The 25,213-nt window shown below is 54.7% G+C and overlaps 1 protein-coding gene across 8 annotated transcripts in view; it reads right to left on the bottom strand.

Annotated features, from left to right (window-relative positions):
• The window catches only part of ERICH1 (glutamate rich 1), a 42,208-nt gene that overhangs the window by 3,815 nt on the left and 13,180 nt on the right, over positions 1–25,213 (bottom strand). For 2 of the 8 annotated variants that reach the window (XR_012025109.1, XM_072813404.1), the window contains exons 3-5: positions 12,837–12,989; positions 4,790–5,008; positions 1,815–2,503 (exon numbers count right to left, since the gene is read on the bottom strand). Coding sequence is in view for 6 of the 8 variants with exons in the window: in XM_072813404.1 (XP_072669505.1) it covers positions 1,815–2,503; positions 4,790–5,008; positions 12,837–12,989 (1,061 nt within the window). In the remaining 2 variants the exon portion in view is untranslated. Of the gene's footprint in view, positions 1–921; positions 1,741–1,814; positions 2,504–4,789; positions 5,009–12,836; positions 12,990–23,994; positions 24,117–25,213 lie in introns of all 8 variants that reach the window. The other 6 variants (XM_072813405.1, XM_072813409.1, XR_012025110.1 and 3 more) reach the window with 5 other exon arrangements.

Below are 25,213 nucleotides of genomic sequence, written 5' to 3'. Positions count from 1 at the left end.
CTGGGCTGCACACGGCCCTACCTTGTGACCTGATGGCCGTTCCCAACTGCTGCCTCTGCACACAGGCCCTACGCCTCGGCCCCATGCCCCTGTCTGGCCCCCACGTGCAGGTCAATCTTGTCCCCCACCCCCGTACCCCCTCCCAGTCCCCACAGGCATGTCTGACCCGTTCCCCACCCTGGCGTGCACCTGTGTCAGACCTGTCTCCCTCCCCTGGTGCGTGTCAGTCCCACCCCCATCTACCCCAAGCCCCCTTGGCCCCAAGGTGTGTATGTTAGACCTGTCCGCCCATGTGCCCTTGTCTGCAGGTTCTATCCCACCTGCTTTCCAGCCACTGATTCTCATGCTGACCCTGACCTGCTGCTTAGACTCTGCGTTGAGTTATATTTCTCAGAATTTCCATTGGACTATCTAAATAGACTAAAGCTATCTGGTGAATATGGGAGAAAAATGTTGCACCATTTTCTCCGTTTTTTGAGCACTTAATCACCTCTTAAACGCCCCTTGATGACCCCAGTGCCTCCACAGCACGTCTCCTTGTGGTTTTGCTGCCCAGTGTGAATGTATAAGCATGGAGGCTGTGGTGCCTGAGCGCCCTGCCTGCCCCTGCTCTGAGCGCGTGGCCCTCTGTGCTGCCCGACGGGCCCAGCATGTTGTTGAAGGTCCTGGGTGTCCGACCCTCGCACCCGGGGCTGGGCACCTGGCCATTCCCAGCAGTGTGCCTGCTTTACCCCGCAGCCCCGAGGCCTGCCTTTCCCTGCATGGCCTGCTCTGCTGCTGACGCTGTGCTGCCAGCCTGTGTGCTCCCAGGGGCTGGCTGGCCCTTCCATCACCCTCCTGCATGGCCCACGGCCAGCCGACAGCCGCCCCGGGGCACAAGGGTGGCCGTGCGGTCCCCACTCGGCCCTGGCGTGCCGTCACCTCCTCCGAGGTCTGCCCTCTCAGGCAGTTCCTGCACAACCTCCTGGATCCAGCGAGTGGAGCCCGTCCCGAAGCAGTTCTGAGGCTCCTCGGCTCTGCCGTGCACCAGCTGTCTTCCTCCTTTGTTTGCACGTGTATTACGCTTGTTTTCACTCTGTCAGTACAAAGTGCTGACACACGTGCTGAAGGTTAAAAGTGCTATTTTCTCTGCCTTGCTCAGATCAGTCTTATCTCCTAAATGACTACACAGCCAACATTCCTCAACCCTGTCCATAGGGTCATGTTCTCACTTGCATCGGGATCCGCTAAGCCCAGCCCGGCCTGCATCCACTGGGGGTGTGGTGGGAATGGGAACATCCATGTTGGGCGCCTCCATCCGTGCTGCTTGAGGACCTGCTGCTTCCTGATCCTGAGGTCAGCTGTCAGTAAGCTCAAGGCAAACCTGAGGAACCACCACCCAAGAGGACCAATCTGCTCTCCTCTTCCACCTCCTGCATCCACAGACAGCTGCCCGGGACGCTCACTGGAAACCTGAAGCCCGCAGGTTACATGTGGGAAGCAGAGTATGTCCCAGAGGAGACAGTCATGCTTGCACTTTTCCTTCCCTGTGAGCTGAGGACAAGGCACGTGAGTCCACCACACCTGCCACCTGGACTTACCTTTCCTGAGGCAACAGAGCCGAGAACACCGCCAGCCTCTGAGGCAGGTTCACGGGAGTCAGGTGCAGTGGCCGGCTACGTGAGGAGTGCAACGCCTCCAGCACAGGGACACTCTCCAACCCGGGTGAAGAGTCCACATATTCTGGTCTTTGCCTCAAAACTAAAGACTTATGTTCACCACTGAGTATTTTCACATTTCATATTTTAAATATTTACATATTTTACTATACTTACTTTTCCAAATAAGTGGATGCCATTATTTGAAAGAACAGTGAGGAACGTACCATCATAAAAATAAATTTCTTGTGTTGACTTCAAAAAGTTTAGGATATCGTCTGCCTTCTCGTTGGTGTTTTTAACATCTTCCCCACTGGTGTCTTCATCGTCCTCCCCGTGATCCTCCCTGTGGTCCTTCTCGTGGGTGTCAGTGTGGTCCTCCCCGAGGACACAGGTGCCATCCTCCCCATAATCCTCCCCAAGGACATGGCCACCGTCCTCCCTGTCGTCTTCCCTGAAGACACGGGCACCGTCCTCCTCGTAACCCTCCCCGAGGACACGGGTGCCGTCTTCCGTGTGGTCCTCCGTGTGGTCCTCCGTGTGGTCCTCCCCATCACTCTCCAACCCGGCCGCCCACTCGCTGTCGCCCTCCTCTGGCTGGTATGTGAAGTTGCCGCCAGAGGCTGCTGTCAGGAGGCCAGCCGCTTTCTTCCTCTTCATCTGCTGCTGCTTCTTCAGCTTCCTCCTTTTATTTTTGCTGATTGTGGGGCCATCTGCGTGCCGTGGCTGCAGGTTTTCTGGTAAAAGACTCTGCTGTTTCTCTACTTCTGCTCGTTCTGCACCATTGTTGTTGGGATTTTTAAGGCTTTTCCTTGATTTATGCTTTCTTGCTCTTCTTCTCTTTGACCGAGCATGAAGATCCTCATCTACAAAAACAAAAATTCATATTTTCTGTACATGGAAACAGAGCAAACATATTGGGCTTCATTTTCCATTAGAATCTTGCAAATTCAGTGGACAAGGAATTTCAAATATTTACTGAACTGTCAACTTTAACTCAGGTCCCGGGACTTACCCTGAAATACACGAGCAGCAATGTGTCCTTGCACAAGGCCACTGGGAGACGTACACCCTCACGGCTGCTACAATCCTGACAAGCGGTGAGAGGTCAGGGACATAAGAGCTGCTGCAATTTTGGGGGGTAGTAAAATTTCAGTCCTGTGGCCTTGGGATGAAAACATTCATTCCTATTTTTAAAAACATTACTTTGGTGCCTTCTAGGAGTTACTTGGATGTGAGGATAAGTCATAAATAGCGGCGCCTTGCCCCTGTGAATCAGCATGAAGTTGCATTTTGAAATGAAGATTGAGTGTGCGCTCCCGGTGGGGGGCAGTGGTTGGTGGTGTGTATGCCCTGACCGCCTGGGCGAGAGGGCCGCACCAGGCAGGCCTCGCCGACGGTGGTGGGCGCAGCACAGAGCAGAAAATTCTACCTGTGACACAGGACAGCTGCAGCAGACCCACCGAGAACACGGCCTGCGGGGGGGATGGCCTGGGAGCCTCTCCTGAGGTCAGAGAAGGCGCAGGACGCCCACCTGCTGGAGGCCCTGGCGGCCGGGCAGGCGAGACATGGTGCCGGGGCGGAGACAGAAGGCCTAGTTGGACAGGCAGGGGCCAGCGACAGCTGTGCAAACACAGCACCCGCGGGATCGTGCACAGGGGAAGCACAGCGCTCCGCAGCTGGGGAGCCCCGGGCCCACGCAGCACAACACGGAGGGTGGGTGGTGGAATAACAGCAGCGAGTGACCAAACACCGGCCACGGTCCGGGGACACGACGGAGCTGGAGGGTCCCCCGATGCCACACGGCTCCGCTCCCTGAGCAAAGACGCGGAGCAGGGGCACCCGCTCGGGGCGCAGGGGGCCACGGCCAGGCAGTGCTCCAGACATCCCCAGGTGGCAGAGAGCTCCTGACGCCTCGGGAGATGAGCGCGTCGTGTATGCAGACCCTACGGACGGAGAGGCCTGTGGCAAACCTGCCAGGCGCGAAGCTGGTGGAGCTGCCCCGCCAGGCGCACGCACGAGGCCACTGAAAAAGAAAAGATGCTGCTGAATAACTTTCACAGCAGACGAAGAAGGAAGGATCCTTGGGGTTGGGGGTAAAACCAACAAACCCCCGCGGGGACAGCAGCCGTCAGAGGCCGGGCACGGCAGTCTCGGGCGGCGGCCCCAGGCGAGCCACTCCTGCCCCCGAGCCGCCAGGCGCACGAGCCTCAGACAAACCCTGTCGCCGCGGCGGATGCTGGCCCAGCACGCACCTCGCCACCGGCTGGTTCCGCCAAGGCTCCCGGAGGCACTGCGCTCCCGTCCTCACGGTCACGGTCAGCAAGCGATTACTTGGCGAGAGGACACGGAGCCGGTGGTGCAGCTGAACTCTCCGTCAGCGTGCAGGGGCTGCTGTCCCCTCGGCTACGAGCGTCCTCAAGAAAGAATCGACAAAGTGCGTACGGAATCCTAACAGCATCTAGCTTGGGATTTATATTTTTGATGCAAAAATCCAAGTAGAAAAGTATTTCTTTGTGGGAAAAGAAACTGATTAACCACAATGTATTGATCTGGTTCTTTCTTCTTATCTTTTGGTCAGAAGAGAATTAATTTTTTTTTTAACTCATGATCTTTAGATATTTTTTCCTCATTTTGACTGCTGTCCATGTTTCACTATAACCTCGGCTGGTCCATTTCTGTCAGCCCCGGAGGTTGGCCCAGCCCGTGGGAAAGCAGCTGCTCCACGGCTGGTGTGCAGAGGCAGGTCCCGGGCCCTCGGGGCAGCAGCAGCCCTCGGGGCAGCAGCAGGGGACACAGGGGGGGACAGGCCACGGCTGAGGACACCAGGTCCCGGGAGACGGCAGGCCAGTGTGCTCACGGCGACGGACGACATCCCCTGTGCTGGGCTGTGTCTGCAGCTGAGTGCCCCGTGGCCCTGCACTGGCCTTGGTGACCAGGCCTTTCTGCGGCAGCCTCCCTGACTCCTGGGACCAGGCCGGGCCCTTGTCTGCCCTCTCGATGTCACGGGACCCCTGGACTCTGGCAAGGGGAATGTCCACGGCGGTGGCTGCGGAGCACTAGTGTATGGCCAGCATCACAGCATCATTTATTTTGCTTCGTGAGCTCCCATCTCCAGCAGAAGCCACTCTGGGCACCTCAGATGTGCTCACCCTGAAGCCCTGGGTCCAACGCTGGGCAGAAGTGAAGGCTCTGAGGCAGCTGCTGTCCCAATTTGGGTGGGCGGCTGCCTCTATGTCTCTCCATCTGTCTGAGTCTCTCTTTGTCTCTCCGTCTCAGGACACCCCCGCAGCACCCAACTCCTGAGGGCTGTGTGTCTGGTGGTATAAACCTGTGAGCAGCATCCTGTCCGCAGGCACCTGCTGGGAGGGCTGGAAGGACAGAGGGATGGAGGGACAGGGGGATGGAGGGACAGGGGCAGATGGAGGGATGGAGGGATGGGGTAGACCAATGGCCAGGGGCAAACAGGGGGTGCAGAGAGAACACAGGTCCGATGACCCCCAGTTTCCTGTTTTTTCCTGGCCTCTCTCCTGGCTTCCTATAGCATCACGGACAAGTGAACTGTGTAATTTTGGGTGTGTGCAGACCCGGCACACGGGCAGCACACCTGCATGGATCAGCACAGCCATCCTGGCACAGGGAGTGCTGAGTGCCAGCCGCCCACTGCCCACCCCCACCCAGGCCTCTCTCCTGGTCCACAGCCCTGTGTCTACCCCACTCCACCCCACCCCACCCCAGGCCTCCTTCCTGGTCTGCAGCCCACTGCCCACCCCACCCCCTCCCGAGGCCTCCCTCCTGGTCTGCAGCCCACTGCCCCCACCAAGGCCTTCCTCCTGGTCTGCAGCCCACTGCCCCCCCCCAAGGCCTCCCTCCTGGTCCGCAGCCCCCTGCCCACCCCACCCCCTCCCGAGGCCTCCCTCCATCTGGAGGTCCTGGCGGGACCTGGGAGCCTGTGCGCCTCCCTCCTGGTTCACGGCCCCTACCCCCGCACCCCGACAGAGGCCTCGTGTCTGGTCTGCAGCCCACTCTGGGTGGGGCCACACCACCGCCTAGCCCATGAGGGCTGCCCCCACCCTCCCACTCGCTCAGTGCCATCACGGGGGTGGGACCAGTCCGGCAGGGACAGAGGCCACATCTGGGAGAGCTGTGCGGAGCCCTCCCTGCCCCCCAGGGTCGGAGGGCATCTGGGGGCAGCCTTGCCCACAAGGGTGTAGCTCCCGCTCACTCAGGCGGGCTCAGCCCAGGGAGCCCAAGGGACCAGCCCACACACTGTGGAATCTGAGGCCGTGACCCTTCCATTCTGCAAGCTCCCTGCCCTTGGGAAGCCCCACATGTCAGGGTTCTGTGGCTTCCACTCTCCTGACCTCACGCCTCATAAAAGTCTGAGCTGCAGCTCTGCCAGGGGCTCCTGTCCAGACACAAGGTCCTCCATCGACTCTAGAACGTTCCGTCCTCACGGCCCCTACACACCTACAATCTTGCCTCCTTCGAACCCTCATGCACAAGAGAAGCTGGAGGAACATTTATATTAGGGAACCAGAGGCCTGACTATTTATAATCTGAGAGGCACACTGGTTCTGAAAACCTGCCATCCCCAAAACACACCTTTCAGGCATGCTAATTTTAAAAATGATCACAATTTGTCAAAGTTTTCTCCACGACTATTTGGCACCTACATTTTGATGAACTGCGGTAGTAGAAATAGTTAGATGCCAAAAATAGCCAGTCTCCAGCTTATTCCAATTCTCACAGCTGAACAGTGTTGCATTAAAAAAAAAAAAAAAAAAAAAAGGATAAGTATTTTAAAGGAAATTGGAGTTTTATTCAAGACTCAAAGCCCAGGCTACTAATGCATGTGATAATCACCGTCCGGCTCCACTGTCCTCTGGATGCTCAGAGCAGAGTAGTAAGTTCCCAGTTGGTGCGGGTCTACACCACACCCGTGACAGTCCTTGCTGAAACATGAAGACAGCCTGCTGGGACGCCTGGGTGGCTCAGCGGTTGGGCACCTGCCTTCGGCTCAGGTTGTGATCCCAGGATCCGGATCGAGTCCTGCATCGGGTTCCCTGTGGGGAGCCTGCTTCTCCCTCTGCCTGTGTCTCTGCCTCTCCCTCAGTCGGTGTCTCTCATGAATAAGTAAATAAATCTTAAAAGAAATAAAGTTCTTTAAAGACAGCCCGCTGCCAAAATAAGGAGGCCGTGCAGAGAGCAGAGCTCCAGGTGCTCTGGGAGTCAGCGGCAGAAGTTGCTTATTTTTCTTCTCCACAAATGGGCATCTACCGTCTTTCGGAGCTGGAGGTACAGCAACGTGTGGTCCACTGGGATCTCGGGACCCAGAGTTGCTCCTGGGTCGGCACTCCCCTATGCAGGGTTTCTTGCTCTCTATCAGATTGCCTGGGGTGAATCTAGGGAGATTTGGGTCTCCCTGACTGCTTCCTCACGGGGGCTTCTTGGGCCCCCAGCAGGTTCGTCTAGGGGTCCCAGGAGCAGGGACCCTGGTGGCCATGGGAAGCTCTCAGAGAAGCCATCAGAGGTGAGGGTGGCCTGGAGGCCGCAGGGCACAAGGCTGCCCTTGCAAGGTCTGCCGGCTGGAAGTAGAGACCCACCACTGGCACATTCAGGGCCACCTGTGACTTCACAATGACTGCGGTTGGGCAAACTTGTGTTTTCTCAGAGGCTCTGACAACACTGAGGTGGAGAATGGGGCTGAGCATGGGGATGCAGTAGGGTTTATGTGCAGAATTCACGGGGTTCTAGTTCTCATTATTCCAGTGTATGGCGCAGGCCTAGTAAAACCCTTAACTCCACGTTACCATTTTTATACTGAGTCTGTAGCCGACAGCAGGGACCACACATACCTGTCCCGCGTTTATAGTGTCTTTCATTCCCTATTTCACGGATAATTTACAGGAAGGTGTAAACTGCCCTTGAGAAGATGTGTGAAATCCTACGTGAAACCAGGGGTCACCAGTAACCAAGTCTGTGTCCGTGTGACGATGGGAGACTGGGTAGCCTGGAGTCAGCGTGCCTTTTGGGAGCGAGCGGCTCGCGGGGGCTCCTGGAAGGTCCGGCCAGCCACACTCGGGAGAACGTGTCTGTGCACCTCTCACATCCCTGAGGCTTCAGAAAACCCTCAACAGTGCTTGGCACCGCAAGATGCTCCTGGTTGGCCACCGTCCTGGGTGCACGGTAGGGGCAGGCCACGAGGATGCGATGGAAAAAGCGGGCTCGGCCATGGCGGGTCACCTGCTGCCTGTCTGCAGTGACCGGTGCCGAGGGAAGGGCGGCCCTCAGAGAGCTCAGGCTGGGTCCCGCCACCTCCCCGCTCTCCTCTCCTGGGGACTCGACTGCTATGCAGGCCTGTGTGCCTGATTGCGGGACAGAGGGCAGGTCACAGATAGTGCTTCAGAAGGACAACTCTTCCCATCGACCCTCAGTCTTCATCACGTTCCAGGACAACTAGTTCAGGGACATCTGAAGGCACGAGCCCTGAACGCTGGAAGAGGATCCAGAGAACCGTCTGTTTACACCCCTGACGATGCAGATGGGAGGAACAGGGCCTCGCACGGGTCGGGAGCCTGGCGGCCACGAGGAGAACACGAAACGGAATAAGCACCCAGGCTCAGACTCCCCAGTCCTCATCCGCCTCACCTTGTACCGCCCCCGCTCGCCACCAAGCCATCTCCCTTCTTGCCTGGAGACGCAGGTGGAGCCCCCCACTGAACTCTAAGCACCCACGGGCCCAGGGTCACAGAGTCAGGTGAGACTGCGCAGAGTCCGTGAGGACCCACACTTGTGACCTTGTGTGACGAGAGCCTGCTCAGCCTGCTCAGCCCCGCGTGCCTGCCCCCGGTGGAGTCGTCACCGTCCTCCTCTGGACGCTGCGGCGTGGACGCCGGAGCTGCTACCGTGTGCTCCCTGGGAATACCGTCCACCCCCACACCTGACCCCTCGTGGAGCTGAAGAACCGGGCCCTCCACCCGCCTCCCCCTGGTTCTCCCAGCCACTAGCAACCACCTTCTTGTGCTCTGCTTCTAGGGCTTGGCCTTTTGCTTTAGGTTCCACGTGTAAGGGATACCATGTGGGATTATTTCCTGTAGGATACTCTCCAAGCCCACCCACGTTGTTGCAAATGGCAGGACTTCTCTTCCTTGTGGCTGGACAATGTTCTGTTGTACATATACTCGGTATGGCCTTTATCCGTTCATCCTGTGACACACTTGGGGTTGCTGCCACATTTTGGCTACTGTCAACAACACTGCGACGAGCACGGGAGGCAGGCATCTGAGATCTGTTTCCCTTCCCTGAGGGTCTATGCCCAGAAGTGGAAGAGCTGGGTCGTAGGTAGTGGTTTTTGATTGAGGACCCTCTCCCCTGTTCTCCACAGTGGCTGCACCAGCCTGCGTTCCCACCAACAGAATAAGAGGCTCCCCTTTCCCCACAGCCTCACCAACACCTGTTGTTTCCTGTGTTTATTAATTTTAGCCACTCTGACAGGTGTGAGGGGGTGTCTCATTGTGGTTCCATCTGTGTTTCCCTGATGCGGGGTGATGTGGAGCATCTTTCCATGTGCCTGTTGGCCATGTGGGTGTCTTCTTTGGAGAAATGCCTGTTCATGTCTTCTGCCCATTTTTTGATCAGACTCTTTTTGGCTATTGTCATATGAATTATTTTTATATTTGGGGCATTAACCCCTTATTGGATATATAATTTCCATTCAGTAGGTTGCCCTTTTGTTCTGTTGTTTCCTTTGCTGTGTAAAACCTTTTAGTTTGATACAGTCCCAATAGGTTATTTTATTCTTTGCTTTTATGGACTCTGCTTTTGGTATCAAATCCAAAAAAATCACTAATAAGAAGTACGTCACCTCCTTGGTTAAGTTTTCCCAGATATCTTATTCTTTTTGATGCAGCTGTAAACGGGGTTGTTTTCCTGACTTTTCCTTCTAATACTTTGTCATCAGTGTACAGAATTGGAACTGATTTTGGCATACTGATTACGTGTCGTACATCCTTCCTGAACTTATCAGTTGCTGCAGTCTTTTGGTAGAGTCTTAAGGGTTTTACTTTATGCACTATCATGTCATCTGCAATAGTGAACTTTGCTTTTTCCATGCCAATTTGTACGACTTCCTTCCTTCCTTCCTTCCTCCTCCTGACTGATCTGGCCAGGACGCCAGTGCTGTGTTGCATACATGTGGTGAGAGTGGAGGTCCTCTCCTTCTGGAACGTGTATTAGTTGAATAATTATTAATCAATATCCACAAAAAATATCTACAGTACCATCTATTATTGTAAGGTATTCATGCAAAGCTGAAGTAGTGTAAGTTTACCAAAATCCAAATATTTCTCGAATCCAAGTTTCTCATGAACATATACCAGTGATGGTTTGAAAAGTATGTAACTGGATTTTAAGAAAATACAGGCGATCAGCACAAATGGGGCTCCTTTCCTTTTTTAAAGGCAGGCTGAAGTGTTGTGCTGATTGCACTGGCACAGTACTTCAAAATTAATAATCTGACAATCTCGAGCCACATCGTCCTCCATCAAACATTGATCAAAGTTGGCAGCTAGCTCACTTCACCGAGATGGGGAAGGGCCCAGAGTGTCAGGTGTGTGTGTCAGTAAGATGCCAAAAAACAAAATGTGAGCATGTGCATAAGCTCAAGCCTCTGAGAACACCACCAGGCTACTGGGAGGCCCCAGAATGTGCGGAACCCCTCCTGGGGTACCTGCTCCCTTCACCTCCAAGGCCCCTCATGGTTTCTCCTGTGAGGAACTCAGGAGAAAGCCAATGTGCTCCCATAACTCTGTGAATCTCACTGCAGTAAATCAGCAGAACAAGGATGGAAGCTGCTGAGCCCTGGGCAAGTGTGACACGTATGGGACGTGGCCCCTGGTCAGCAGATTTTGGCCAAGCACCCTCCTCGGTCTCCACCTAGACTCCAGGTGTTAACCATGGCACCGTGTCGGTCAAACACGCAAAGGCACGGAGCTACATGCTCCAGTGAGGACCTGAGAGGCCAGGGGCCCCAGCTCCTCAGCACAGACGTGGACAACAAGGTTTGAGGCCTCCGGCCTTCGACATGGGGCCTGGCCAGTCCCAACACACCTGATGGATGGCCGTCTGGCTCCCAGGGAGTCTGCAGGGAGCCACACCATCAGCTCGGGCTCCCAAAAGCCACCACGTCAATAAGTGCTTCATTAGTGCCTGATATCAGAATGTAATCTTAAGGTGTGATTTTAATGACTTTGCAGATCATCTGCTCAAAGCCAGTAGACACGGTCGAAGCCAACAGTGATTATGAATTCGGACAGCAAACTGGCTCTCTCCTCACGGGCTCCTGTGTGAGTAATGGGTCTAGTCACTTCCCAGCCTTGGCTGAAGACCCGACCCCACTGCACTGGTGCTTCAGGAACGGAGAAGGGCCATGCTCACATGGGTACAAGGCTTGCAATAAACCTAACTGAACCGGCCCAAGTCCGGGCCCTGACCCCTACTAGGAGGACTAGGAAAGTGAGCCTGGAGGAGAGAGATGTCACACATAGACCACGGCCTGCAGATGCTGGTGGGCAGAAGGCAGAGGTGAGGATGGAAGCCCGGGAGCACGTCCCAGGAGATACTGTGGGCTGTCAAGGTCACCGTGAGGAAGGCAAAGGGATGCCCAGCAAGCCTTCGCCGCCAGGTTGGAAGCAGGGCTTGCGAGAGGACCTCTCAGGTGCACAGTTGCAGATGGTGGGGGTGCGGAGCCCTCAGGAGGGATGTGTGAGAGCGGGACAGGGAGGGAGGAGCCAGGGACCTGCAGGGGTGCAGTGGAAGGCGTGTGGGTGGCGGGAGCCCCTGGGAATGGCAGGGCAGAGGCCGGTGGGCACAGTTGTGTCAGGCGGGATCACAACAGAAGCCACCCTGCCCCACGTCCTGAGCTGGATCCACCTGCTGAAAGCCAGGCTGATGGGGGTCCTGCTCTCGTGCTTCACCTGCCTGGGCGCAGGAAGGGCAAAGTTACCAGGCAGATGGGCCAGGCCCCTCGAGGGCGAGGAGCCTCTGTCATGCAACGGGAAACGTGTGCGGGATCTGGAGATGGACGTGGACCAAGCCGGGAGCTGGCCTTCCCAGGAAGTGTAAGAAGGAAGGGCTTGCGCAGGGGGCCTCTCACACCAACATTCTTGCGAGCTCCCTAGAAGCCAGCAGTGCAACAGGTCGCAGGGAACACAGCGGGACACGCCTGAGAACCCCGGGGGCCTTTTCAATTGCCCAAGCGAGAGACCGGAAAACCTAAAGTGCAGTTCGCTGGCACGGGGCAGACTGTAACTGCTCTAATGACCTCTGTTAGCTCGGGTGTTGTATCAATGTCGTCATAACCTAAAACGGGCCAGCACCACTGACGCACAGACCTGTTCTGGGAGACTTGGAGAGACATCCGCACTTACGGGTGTACGCCTTCTCCACGTAGGTGTTGGGCCGACTTTACCGGCGTAAGGACGATGCATGAGCTGGGGTGGCAGCAGGGATGGAGCCCAGGGCAGAGGGAGGGCAACGGTGCGTACACGGGCAGCAGGGGTGCTGCCCATGGTGGAGTGCTTGAGCCATGTGGCCTGGGGTGTCCCGGTCCCACCCTGGGCACGGCTTATGCTCAACAGCCTGAGCGGGCGCGGCCACAGCCAGCGCTCAGAAGCCGGGCCAGCGCCCGCAGCCCTCCGGGGACAGGCTGTCTGTCTGGGCAGCACTGCATGGCACGCAGCCCTCCACGCAGGGCCAAGCTAGGGAAGCCGGGGGCAGGCCGCGGACGAGCAGCAGGTCCACGCGGGGAGGAGAAGCATTCATACCGGCCATTCGGGGAAGACAGGCCTGCGTGCAAGGCTCTGCCCAACGGCCACCATTCAGGGGGCGGGCGCCAGCGCGGGACGCGTCAAGAGACAAGGCCGCAGGGACGACTTCACTGCAGGGCTTTGTGTGCTCGTTACCGTAATTACAGGGAGGGCCTACCAGCGATTACGGCCACGGCTCCGTGCCAGCTGAATGTCTGCCCACCCTGAGTCTGTTCACCCGTTGTTACCAGTTCCCTACGGTCCTTTCCAGTGACTGCGAGACACATAGCAGTGCACCGTGTGGCCGCACAGTGGCGTGCTCCCCTGACCCTCTCCCTGTGGGGGCTCCAGTGCGTCAGAACAAGTAGGACACCGTGCAATCACGCCTCACCTGAGACATGGCACGCTCCTCCCACGTCATCGCTGCCGGAGGTGTCCTCGGAGGCCGGGCTGCCCTGCGGCTCTGGCGGAGCTGGGATGTACCCCTCGGGAGGCAGGCTCGCCGTGTAGAACCGCCTTCGAGGTGAGACCTTGGTGTCCCCATCTGCAGGAGACAAGGGGACTGTGAGCATGGCATACTGTGGCCAGAGGTGCAGTCACCAGTCCGTCCCCATGCGACAGGATGGCACATCCCCGACTCTGCTCCCCAGGCTGCACCTCCAGGGCCATACACAGGAATAAAGTCTAAGCGGATTAAAGACTCAGTGTGACACCTGAGGCCATAAAACTAGAAAGAGCACAAGCATGTGCTCATGCTTGTGACACTGGTCTCAGCAATCAATGTCTTTCTGGATCTATCTTCTCAGGAAAACAAAGAAAACAGAATCATATTTCCATTGAAAATATGGCAGGTGGACAAGGGAACCGTCCAGACAATGATGAGACAGTCTAAGGAAGGGGAGATAATCCCCGATGACCTACCCATCTTCTTAATCATATTTCCATTGAAACTACGGCAAAGCAATCTTGTGACAAACGCAAGTGGATATCCCCATTCATCTTTCACAGAAAAATTGACATTTTAAAAACAACAAAACAAGGTTTGAAAGAAATCACTAATACATATGACAGAATGTGGCTTTCAGACATTTCAATGTAAAAACCCAAAACACTCTCAAAATCTTCCACCATCAATGTATTCCACTTTCTTGAAGCTACAATGAAGAATTCAGCTCCTAGGCTACTTTACTTCACAGTCCATGATTCCCATCAATCTGGTGGGATCAGGGGCAGCTTCCAAGCAGACCACCCTGGCCACATATCAACTTCCATCCTTTCCACACATTATTTCTGGAAGCTTCTAGATGGTTCAAGTGAGCCAGTTCCGGTGGAGGTCACAGTACGTGCTTGGCTGTCCACTGCACCACACAGGGCACCAGACACCGTGACAGCAGGCAGCTCATCTCCCGCCAGGCAGGGAGCCGGCCCATGCGGGGCCCGCGGCCACACAGCAGGCTGGGAAGGCGGGGAGCGCAGGACACGGGAGCAGCTGGCGGGAGGAGAGGTCCAGGCCCCGGCCCACGGGAGCTCACCGGGACTGTGTCCAGGGCCCAAGGGGCAGTGCAGACGCTCGCAGCCAGAGGAGGACAACCTGGCTGGGAGCGGAGCGCGGATGCCCGGGCATCCTTCTGCGCCTTGCCTGTCCCCTCGGCCTGTCCCCCACGGAGAGGTCCTCCACAGAGCCCACCGCTTGTCATCCCTGCTCCCGATGATGCTCACAGCAGCCGCGCAAGCCGACTTTAACAAAACCACCATAAGCACATGGGCCCTCCCGATGTTCAGGCAGATGCTGTCACTGATGGGAGAGGGAGAGAGGCTGCTCGTGGCGCCACCATTCACAGCTCCTTCCTTCCGCGACAGATGCCGCGTGTTCACCGAACCTACTTCCACGGCTAGCTGACCGACGCTGGACTTTCAGCTCTGACCTTGTCACGGTCCTGGCCTCTGCTCCGGAGGCAGCTCTGCCTTCCTGCCTTTTGGAGAACGAATGAAACTCGGCACAGACGCCCAGACACCTGGAGCCCTGCCACCCGCCCTGCCAGTCCCGGAGGTGACCCCCATGTCCCTGCTCTGGGGAAGGCCGGTGCTGAGTCGGGGCTCCTCCTCTGCCCTTTGTCTTTCCAGATGCAACATTCAGCACCTTCTTTTTCTACAAATTGTCCACTCACCCCAAGCACCTCAAAAGCTCAGTAATTTTTAAAAAAATGTAAAGTCTTTTTTCTTAAAAAAGATTTTACATTTTTAGAGCAGTTTTAGGTTCAGAGCAAACTAAGGAAAAGGTACAGAGATTTTCCTCACCCCCTGCCCCAGCCTCCCGAGATGGGTGCTTCCGTCAGAGGGTATGTGTGTTACGCTGAAAGGTCCCCCACCGACACATCCTCATCACCAGAGCCCACGGCCTTCATTGGATCACAGGGTGTCACACGCTCTGTGGTCTGCACACATGTGTGATGACCTGTACCCACCAGGACAGGGCCACTAAGAGCTGTCCCACTGCCCTAAGTACCCTCTGTGCTCACCTGCTCGTCCCCTGTCCTCAGCCCTTGGCAGCCCCTCACCTCATTACTGTGCCCGTGTCTGCCTTTTCCAGAAGGTCATGATTCCAGAGTGGGAATTGTGCAGTGCGTAGACTTCTCGGAGAGGCTTCTCTCACTTACTGGTCTACACTTGTGCCTCTTCCACATTTTCTTGGGGCTTCCTGACTCCTGTCTTTTTTACACTGAACACCACCCCCTGCCTGGATGGACCAGAGGTCATGGATCCATCGCCCACCCCAGGGCATCTTGGTGGCTTCCAGGGTTGGCAGTCGGGAATAAAGCTGCTGGACGCACCTGCTGTGGGTTTCATGCAGACAACAGCTGCGTCATTCTTGGGGGTTGGAAGGTGAAGGGGGTCAGGCCACTCCATGCACAATCTCTGCCATCTTGGCCCCCTGGCCCCCACTCTTGTACCTCACACAAGAGTTCTCTCATCGCTGTGGAAGTCTCGGGGCCACCATGATTCCATACAACTCAGCACACTTTCCCGTTAAGAGGGAAGGAGAACACATCAGCCAGGTGAATGGAACTTCCTCTGAGAGGGGTCCGACCCAGGATGTGCTGGTGGTTGGTCCGTGTACGGAGAGGACACGGGGGACAAGCTGCAGGCTTCCACGTTTACTGAGATGGGGGAGAGGGCACCTGGCAGGCAGCTGCGTAGACAGGGCTGTGTGAGCCGCAGAGGCTGAGCCTGGAGTCTGGGAAGTGGCCCAGACGGAGAAGTCAGCCTGGGAGCCTGACCTGCCCACACACAGAAGCTGTGGGACTGGGGGAAATCATCTGGGCTGCGGACAAGAGCGAAGTCAGAGTGACTGCGGGGCCCTCCAGTATCCAGAGGTGGTGCAGTCCCTTTGACGTGCAGAGTGGAGTCGCGACATGGGAGGGAGGAGGAGCTTAATCCGCATCCTGAAGGGCTGTGCTATGTGACATTCGTCCCAGGGTGTATGGGCACCCGGTCTGCTGAATCCTCAACGACCACGTGGCATGTGTACTTTGAAAATGCTGTCAAGAGCAGCACCTCCTGCTCATGTGATCGCAGGCCCTCACCAGGGTCCCGTGCCTGGGGCTCGAGCTCCCAACACGACAGACAGACTGCCTCCTGTAGTCCTAAATGTCAGCTCAGAAGCTCCGGGCAATAGACACAGTTACCAGGAAGGAGGCCACTCTCAGGAAAAACACAAAGTATCTCCTGCCTGCCTGGGGTAAGTGGCAAAACGCTGTGAGGACGCAGGGCTGGTTGGACAGGGGACACCAGGCACCCATTCCCGTCCTGCCAGCGAATCTTCTCGAACCTCGACATTTCAAGAGGTTGGATCTACGTTGTAGAGGAAAACATGCCCCCCACATGCACTCACCAGGCACCGACACTACACACACGCAGCCACACTGCACAGGCTGGCACATGCCCCACATTGTGAGCTCACCCACACACCCACAGCGTGCACACCCATGCAACCCACTCCGAGTGCATGCACACGCCCCACACACCCACTGCCAAGTGAACCCATGCATCCCACACACCCCCACACTGCAGCGCACCCACGTGCCCCGCACCCCCATGCACTGCGAGCACACCCATGTGCCCCACACCCCCACACTGCAAGCACACCCACGCACCCCATACTGAGAGTGCACCCACATGCCCTGCACACCCACACACCCGGCACACCTACACACTGCATGTGTACCCATGAACCCTGCACACCCACGCACCCTGTATACCCACACCCCCACACTGCAAGCACACCCATGCACCCCACACACCCATGCACCCCATAGAGAGCGCACCCACATGCCCCGCACCCCCATGTACCCCCATACTGCAAGCATCCCCACGGACCCTGCAGACTCACAGCAAGTGAACCCATGCATCCCACACACCCCCACACAGCAGCGCACCCATGCGCCCGCACACCCACACACCCCACACTGAGCACGCATCCATGCGTCTGGTGCACCCCCACACTGTGTGCACCCATGCATCCGGTGCACCCCCACACTGCGTGCACACCCATGCACCCTGCACACCCACACGCCGTGCACACTCATGCACTCCACACTGAAAGCACACCCATGCGTCCGGCGCACCCCCACTTGTGTGCGCACAAACCACATCCTACGACCCCCACCATCAGTCTTGTTACCCAGCGTCCAAGCTGCAATGTCACGGCAGCTACTTCATGTGCAATGAAAAGTCTCACTGCCTCGTCACTGGATGGTGCTTAGCTCTGGATAACACCTGCCAGTGGGGTGGGTCTGTGGGCTACTCTTTGTTCTGATGGTGAGCAGTTAGCCTGTCTGCCACATCCTGTCCCAAAAGCCGTCCCGCACCCTGTGCTTCCAGCTCCGGGTCCCGGCTTGGCCGCATCACCTTGGACATGCATCAGCAGGGCAGTTAGCTTTCAGAGGCACTTCCTTTTTCATGACGGTATTAACGTAAAAGCACAAATATCTGAGTGCTGAACGTGGTGGGTTTTTAAGACCAACAGTGAACTCTTGCCACTCCCCTGAGCATGATGTACATGCACCTTCCACCCTGGGCCCATCCTCGCCATCACGGGCCTGGTGAAATGTCCTGTCAGAGACTTCTGCAAAGCAGCACTTTTTCAATGATATTTTTTGTGCACTCCTTGACAATCTGATCAAAATAAACATGGAGGAGCAAGGGGCCGAGAAAAGCTGAGAAAACTCTGAAGAAGAACAGCTGAATGGATTTTCCCCCCTGGGTATTAATGTGCATCATAAGCCAGAGTAATTAAGTCAGCTTGGGCCAAGGGTACTGCAGGAGCCAGAAACCCACTGGGGACGCTCTCTCCTGCGAACAAGGCTGAGGCAAACCTGCCGGAGGTGAGGTGAGACCACCTCCCCGGCACCTGACACTGCACGGGGTACCTACCCCGGAGAGCTCTCTCTTAGGAGACAGAGAGTACCTACTATTAAGGTAGGAAAGACTTCTTTATTTGTCAACATACAGAATAACACCCAGTGCTCATCCCGTCAAGCGCCCACCCCAGTGCCCGCCACCTACTCACCTCCACCCCCCGCCCACCTCCCCTTCCACCACCCCTAGTTGGTTTCCCAGAGTTAGGAAAAGACTTCTTGAGCCACAAACACACACCATGAAACACAAGCTTAAAGATAGTAACTTCTAGGGATCCCTGGGTGGCGCAGCGGTTTGGCGCCTGCCTTTGGCCCAGGGCGCGATCCTGGAGACCCGGGATCGAATCCCACGTCGGGCTCCCGGTGCATGGAGCCTGCTTCTCCCTCTGCCTGTCTCTGCCTCTCTCTCTCTCACTGTGTGCCTATCATAAATAAATTTAAAAAAATTAAAAAAAATAAATAAAACATTATTAAAAAAAAATAGTAACTTCTACACAGTAGAACACATTGTTGTTTTTAAAACTGCAGACAATCCATGGAGAGAAGGTACTTGCAACATATATAGTTGGTCATGAGTTTAGATTTGGAATACAAAAAGAACTGAAATCTGAAGATACATAACCAAAAACCCAAGAGAAAAATACCCTCCAATATGGTCTACAGAGGAGTGTATACTGTGTAGCGTCCGTCACTAGTAATCAATAGTGCATATTAAATTGAGATGCAGGTTCCCTGCATTTGATTAGCTGGCCCTTGAACAACATGGGTTTGAATGGCTGCGGTCCATGGATATACAGATTTTGATAAATACAGTATATATCGTAAATATATTTTCTCTTCCTCATGATTTTTAAAAAAATTTTTTTTTTAATTTGAGAAAGCAAGCGAGTGAGCGAGAGAGGACACAAGTGGGGGGAAGGCAGAGGGAGAAAGAGACTCCCTCACGGAGCAGGGAGCCCCACACAGGGCTCGACCCCAGGACAAAGGCCTGAGCTGAAGGCAGGCCTTTCACAGACTGAGCCCTCCAGGCGCCCCTTGCTTATAATTCTCTCCTCTCTAGCTGACTTTGCAGTGGGAGTGCCGTGTACAGCACAGACAGCGTACGAACTGTTTGTGTGGTTGCTGAGGCTTCTGTCAACAGCGACCAGCAGCGGGTACGTTCTGGGGAGTCACAGGTTACAGATGGATTTCTGACTGCCCAGAGGTCAGCACCCCAAGTCCTGGCTCAGTCAGGGGTCACGGTGCTACTGACTCAGTAGGACCTGGAGAAACAGGAACTGGCATGTGGGTCACCGGAGTGCATGTACAGCTACCTCTCTGGGACGTGCCCTGTGCAAAGGAGAGGTCACTGCTAACCCCACACACCTCCACTCATAGAAAGAACCAGGAGGAAAAGCCAGAAGAACATACAATGTACTTCCAGCCAAGACGGAATCACAGGCAGCGTGCGCCATCCATCCTGGGGGCGCCGCAGACAGGCCAACCCAGTGAAACGGGGCAGGGCAAGCTTGAGGGCCATGGGGCGGCACCTGACAGGTGGGGTTCTCCCGAGGTGAGGAGGGGACAGAGGTCCAGGGAGGCAGGCTGTGAGGCCAGGGATCTGAGGGCACCCCTGAGGGTTCTGCTGAGCCTGGTGGGCACCCCAGTGAGGGGCTCCCGGGAGGGAGAGGGCTTCATATCTCCACACCAGGCAAGGCGCTCAGTGGAGGGTGCCTGGAGGCCAGCGACCTCAGGGAAGGGTCAGGCCACTTCCGGGCAGCATCCCTGCATCCAGAGAGAGCTGGGAGGGTGAGCAGGAGCATGGGGGAGGCGGCCCCTCCCGTGAGCACTGCTGGGTGAGGGACAGCAGCTTCCGGGGCCAGGTGGACTTCTCCTGGCCACTCGTACCTGCTGGCTGGGATGTAAGAACACGCAAGCGGCCCCATGGAGGTCAAACAAGCCCACAGGAGAGGAGACGGCCTGGCACCAACACGTCCTCTGGGCTGAGGCACAAAGTCAGATGGTCTCATACGTGAACTTGAAGCCCTCCAAGGAGTAGTTCCTGAACATTCTCCATGTGATGAAAATCACAATTGCAGAGATCCAGGGAGCTGCACAAACCTGAAGCCCTGACAGGCAAAGTCAGACTGCTGGAGACCACCAGCAGGGGGTGCATTCTGAAACAGCCCCCCACAGTGCACCATGGCAGCTAACATGGACAGCAGTGAGATCAGTAACAGTCTCACAAACCTCCAAGCACAACACCTGTATAGGGTAGAGCATACACTCTACAGAACCAAGTGGGAAGGGAATGGAAGCGGGGTTTCTGAATTCTAGGGAGGCGGCAGGGAAACAGCCTGGAGGCGTTTGAGGGCTTCGCTTCCACTGGTGTCATCTTGCTCCTCCATCCCTCCTGAGATACAACAGAAATACTGTGCAACTTCAATGTATACAGCATATGGATCTGACACACATGTCGCCAAACCATCGCCACGGGGCTTCCTGACGGCTCCCTCCCCGCAGGTAATGACCACTCCGCCGCAGTGAGGACGTTTTGGATCTGGTCTCAGGAATGGTCTGAACGGTAGAGCCCGCAGCTCGCCTCCCTGAGAACCGGCGGTCGTGTCTGTGACCGGCGTGCCCCACATCACCCGGGGCACCCTCCGTCCATCCCCTGTGAATGCCGTGTCTTCAGCATCCACCCAGAAGTGGGATCACGCCGTGCGGGGACTTCTCTGCCTGACCCACCTCGCTCAGCATAATGCCCTGGGGTCCGCGTGCTGTATTCCTCAGGCAACAGGAGGTTTCCCAGCGGTGGCAGAAGGTTAAGAGTTGAAAGACCTGAGTGCAGTGAGATTGTATTAGAAAATACTCACATCTGAATGGGAAACTGCACTTTTTACCAAAAAGAGCTTTGCAACTCTTTGCCCATTTTCATGGGCAACTCCAGGCCTTCATAGATGTTTCTGCACAGACCGCTCTTCACAGACCCCTGCAAGTCCAGATGAATGGCACAAACCTACCTGACTGCTATCCACCCACCTGCCCAGGGTGTGCACTTGCTCCCGCACACGTATTCCCTAAAATGATGCATTTAAACTGCCTGCCTCATATACACACATTTTAGAGCTGCTGTATCAAGGACCTGCTTGTGCTGTGCGTGGAACATCCCTCTTTATGTGGAGCACACAATGAGGGGCACCTGCATCTGCTGAACTAGCACTGACTCATTATCCTTTTCTCCTCTAGGGGTCCAACTCCCCTACAAGTCTGTCCTGAAATAATAATTACACCATATCACACTTCTCAAACTGTATTCTTTAAAAAATTTCAATGATGCTAAATGTAAATATTTTTCTAAGTTATTACAACTGCTGGAAGGCAATGGATCAAAGTAACAGTTACTGCTTTTCATGATTTCCCAACACAGAGGCAAGTCCTTTTGGCAACGATTTTCCTGCTGAGAGGGAAGGAGTGTGGAAGGACGCATGTCCCTGCTAAAACCAGACAGGGCTTTGTTGGAATGCTATTACTATTTTGCATTTTTACAGAGGTAGCTGGTCAGAAAGTTTGAACACAAAAATAGGTAGATGACAGTGGTTTTTTAAAAATAGCAGTATTACCTGATTCACTAAATTTTTTCTAAATCATGTGCCAAAAGTCACAGAGAAATCCATTATCAAACAAATTTACTTTTAATGATCTTTTGGCTGACAACTCAATTATTTCCCTCAGTTTTGCTAAAAGCAAAGGAATGTCAAATATCTGACTTGCAAAGAGATGTGTTACCCGTCCTTAGAATAATTCACTCTCTTTCCAGGAGACCAGTATTCCCAGTCACCCTTGGTGGGTACACCGAAGTGGTGTCTACCCCCACTGGGCCCTCCTTTACAAACAGGAGAAGAGCGGCTGAGTCAAGACGTCCCACAGGGCACCTGGGCAGTTCCTCAGAGCAGCGATCACGGAGCTCAGACCCTGAGCACAGGGGCAGATCCCACTCACACAGCCCACGACCTGCTCATCTGCATCAGTGGCCTGAAACGCAGGACTCCACAGAGGCCTCCGTGGCCCCTGCCCTCCCTGAACCTCACCTGGAGGAGGGTGGACAGAGCAGTGCCATTCTGGAAGCTAGGAGCAGACCCGAGGGTGTCCAGGAGGCTGAGCCTGAAATCACAGCAAGGCCCATCACACAGAGTGTAGCTCCAGAGCTGGAGCCCCTGGCAAGCGGCTGCTGGCTGAGCACGCAGGCAGGAGGGCTAGCCCTGGGTGTGTGGGGAGACCGAGTCAGAGAGGGCCCACCTGCCAATGAGTGGAGTCCTCTGACTCCCCCAAAGGCTGAGACAGCAGAACAGAATGAGAAGTAAGCACAGAATGTGACAATAAAGTTGAGAAACTGCCCAGAAAGCAGACCAAAATGATAAAGACAGAAAAATAAGAGGAGAGGAAATGAGGTGATCTCTCAGGAGCCCCAAAGCCCAGCAACAGGGATTCCAGGGCAGCATGAGCAGGGACACGGTGCTGCACCGTGTTTCCAGCCTATCTGCCATGGGCCACCCAGTGCAGTGGACAGAAACAGATCCTTACTGTAAAACGTCTGTGCTAAAAAAAAAAAAAAATAAAAAAAAAAAAATAAAACGTCTGTGCTCTGTCTCTGTTTTCTGGGGTCAGAAGGGAAAAGCCAGAGTGGTCCAGGGGGTGGGGGGTGTGTGACAATGGGCTATCTCCAAAGGGATGGAGGATCAGAGTGGCATCGACACCAGAGCTCTTTCATAATCAAAAAAAAAAAACAAAAACAAAAACAAAAACACTGAACACCCTAGATTAGGAGGGAGTGTCATCTTGTCAAACAGCATGTGTGCAAAGCCCCCTGAGGACACCTGTGCAGAGGGAGAGCTTGGGTCCTCCCCCAAGACCACAAGGACACCAGCATTTCCACCCTTGCTACCTCCCCTCAATGGTACACTGACCTTCTAGGAAGTAAAAAAGGAAAAAAGAAAGAAAGAAAAGGCATTCAGATTGAATGGGAAGAAGCAAACCATCTGCAGCCACAGGCGACATGATCTTGTGTAACGGCACATGCGTGCGCACACAGAATTGTCACAGCAGCGCATTCGGCAACACTGTAGGATACAAGACTAGGACAGAGAAATCTGAATTCCTGTATTTAGGAAATAATTGCTGAATCCAAGGTCAGAGGACTCATGTGCCTGTCCACACACCAGTGATGAGCATTCCAAAAAGAAACCAAAGAAAGAGAGTAATTCCATTTAACGACAGTATTAAAAAGAATAAAATACTTCAAAATAAACCTTTTTTTAAGTGTAAAATTTATAGTAAAATCTACAAAATATTGTTGAAAGAAACTAAAGATGGAATTGCAAGGTACCTTGACAACTAAAATGGTCTTAAAAAAGAACAACGTAAGACTCTTGCCTCCTCACTTCCACGCTTACTATCAAGGTGTAATTAATACCGTGTGATCCTGGCACAGGACAGACAAACAGACCAACAGACTAGAACTGAAAGCCCGGAAATAAACCCAGAAGTGTACAGTCAACTGATGTCTAACAGGGGTGACAGGGTGATTCAGCGGGAAATGCAATCTCCTCCGTGAACACTGCAGGGCTGAGGCTGGAGCTGAACCCCTGCCTCACACCACACACTGTTTAGCCTATTGGTGTCTATGACTTAAATGTCAGAGGTAAAACTGTAAAATTCCCAGAAAACCTGGATGTAAAATCTGGGACCTTAGATTTGACGATGGTTTGTTTGTTTCTTTGTTTTTTTCTTTTTTTTTTTTTTTTAAGATTTTAATTATTTATTCATGAGACACACCGAGAGAGAGGCAGAGACACAGGCAGAGGGAGAAGCAGGCTCCATGCAGGGAGCCCAACACAGGACTCGATCCCGGGACCCCAGGGTCACGTCCTGGGCCAAAGGCAGGCGCCCAACTGCTGAGCCACCCAGGCTTTCCTTGACGATGGTTTCTTAATGATGACACCCAAACCACAGGCAACAGAAGAAAAACTAGATATACTGGACGCGATCAATCTTGAAAGCTTTTGTGCTTCCAGACGCATCAAGGAAGTAGAGAGACAACCCATGATGGAAGAAAGTATCTGCAGATCACATATGTATGTGATCGGGTCTAACCTCCAGAGATGCTCGCACACATTTCTCTGCACACACACAGGAGAAGATGCTCCACATGCTCAGTCTCAGGAAAATGAAAACCAGGGCTACAATGAGGTACAGCCGCACACCCTCCAGGACCACTGCCAACAAGAAAACAGAGTAGCACATGCGGGAAGGTATGGGGGGCTGGAGCCCCGGAACCACTGCAGGAGTGTCATGGGGGGTGGTCCCTCAGAACTACCATGGGGCCCAGAAGGCGCACTCCCCGAAGTGAGAACACATGTCCACACACTTGCACGTGCATTCTCTCGGGTTACAGCCGAAAAGGAGAAACCCGCCAAACGTCCATCCATTGAGCAATGAATACACAAACAAGCTCCATGTATCCAATGGAGTGGTATCGGGCGGTAAGGAGGAAGGGGGTCCAGATACGATGTGCAGGACCCACGTGAGGGCAGCCACTCACAAAGGCCACGTAGCGTAGGTGTCCACATGTGGGCTGTGCAGAAGACGCAAACCCCCAGGACAGCAGGTAGGGACGGGGGTGGGAGTGGCTGCCCACGGGCACCGGGTTGTTTCTGGAATGATAACTATATTCTGGAATTAGTGGTGCTGTTTGCACAGTGTTGTGAATATACTAAAAATCACTGCTTTGAAAGGGCTAAAACAGTAAATTTGAGGGTAAGCGAATTTTATCGAAAAAAAAAATTAGGGGCGTCTGGGTAGCTTAGTTGGTGAAGCATCCGACTCCTGATTTCAGCTCAGGTCATGATCTCAGGGTCGTGGGATTGAGCCCCGTGTGGGGTTACGTGCTCGTTCGTTCGAGAGTCTGCTTGGGATTCTCTTTCCCCCTCTGCCCCGCAAGCTCGCTGTTCTCTCTCAGAAAACAAGTTGCTGTACATTATATGGATTTTTCACACAAAAGCACAGAAGTTAGGTTCATTCACCAGCATCTGTGAAATAACCAAACGGACAGAGAAAGCCATCCTCTGTTCCCTGCCTCATGGGACACAGCCCCTGGTCCCACTGGTCCTCGCCACTCCACCACGCCATGCCTACCCTTGTAACTCCTCACAGGTACTAAGAATTCCCTGCTCCAAGCCAGGGCCAAGCAGGGACTCAGAACCAGCGTCTACACGGCCTGGCATTCAGGGACGTGCCTGCTGTGACAACCTGGGCCGCAGGCATTCGAGGGCCAGTGTGGGTCTGAGAACTGTACATGTGGGACAAAGCCCCC

The sequence above is a fragment of the Canis lupus genome, chromosome 36 (genome assembly GCF_048164855.1).
Source record: "Canis lupus baileyi chromosome 36, mCanLup2.hap1, whole genome shotgun sequence".
NCBI classification, from domain to species: domain Eukaryota; kingdom Metazoa; phylum Chordata; class Mammalia; order Carnivora; family Canidae; genus Canis; species Canis lupus.
The sequence above is the reverse complement of the archived record's forward strand: the minus strand, read 5'-3'. Positions and strand labels throughout refer to the sequence as shown.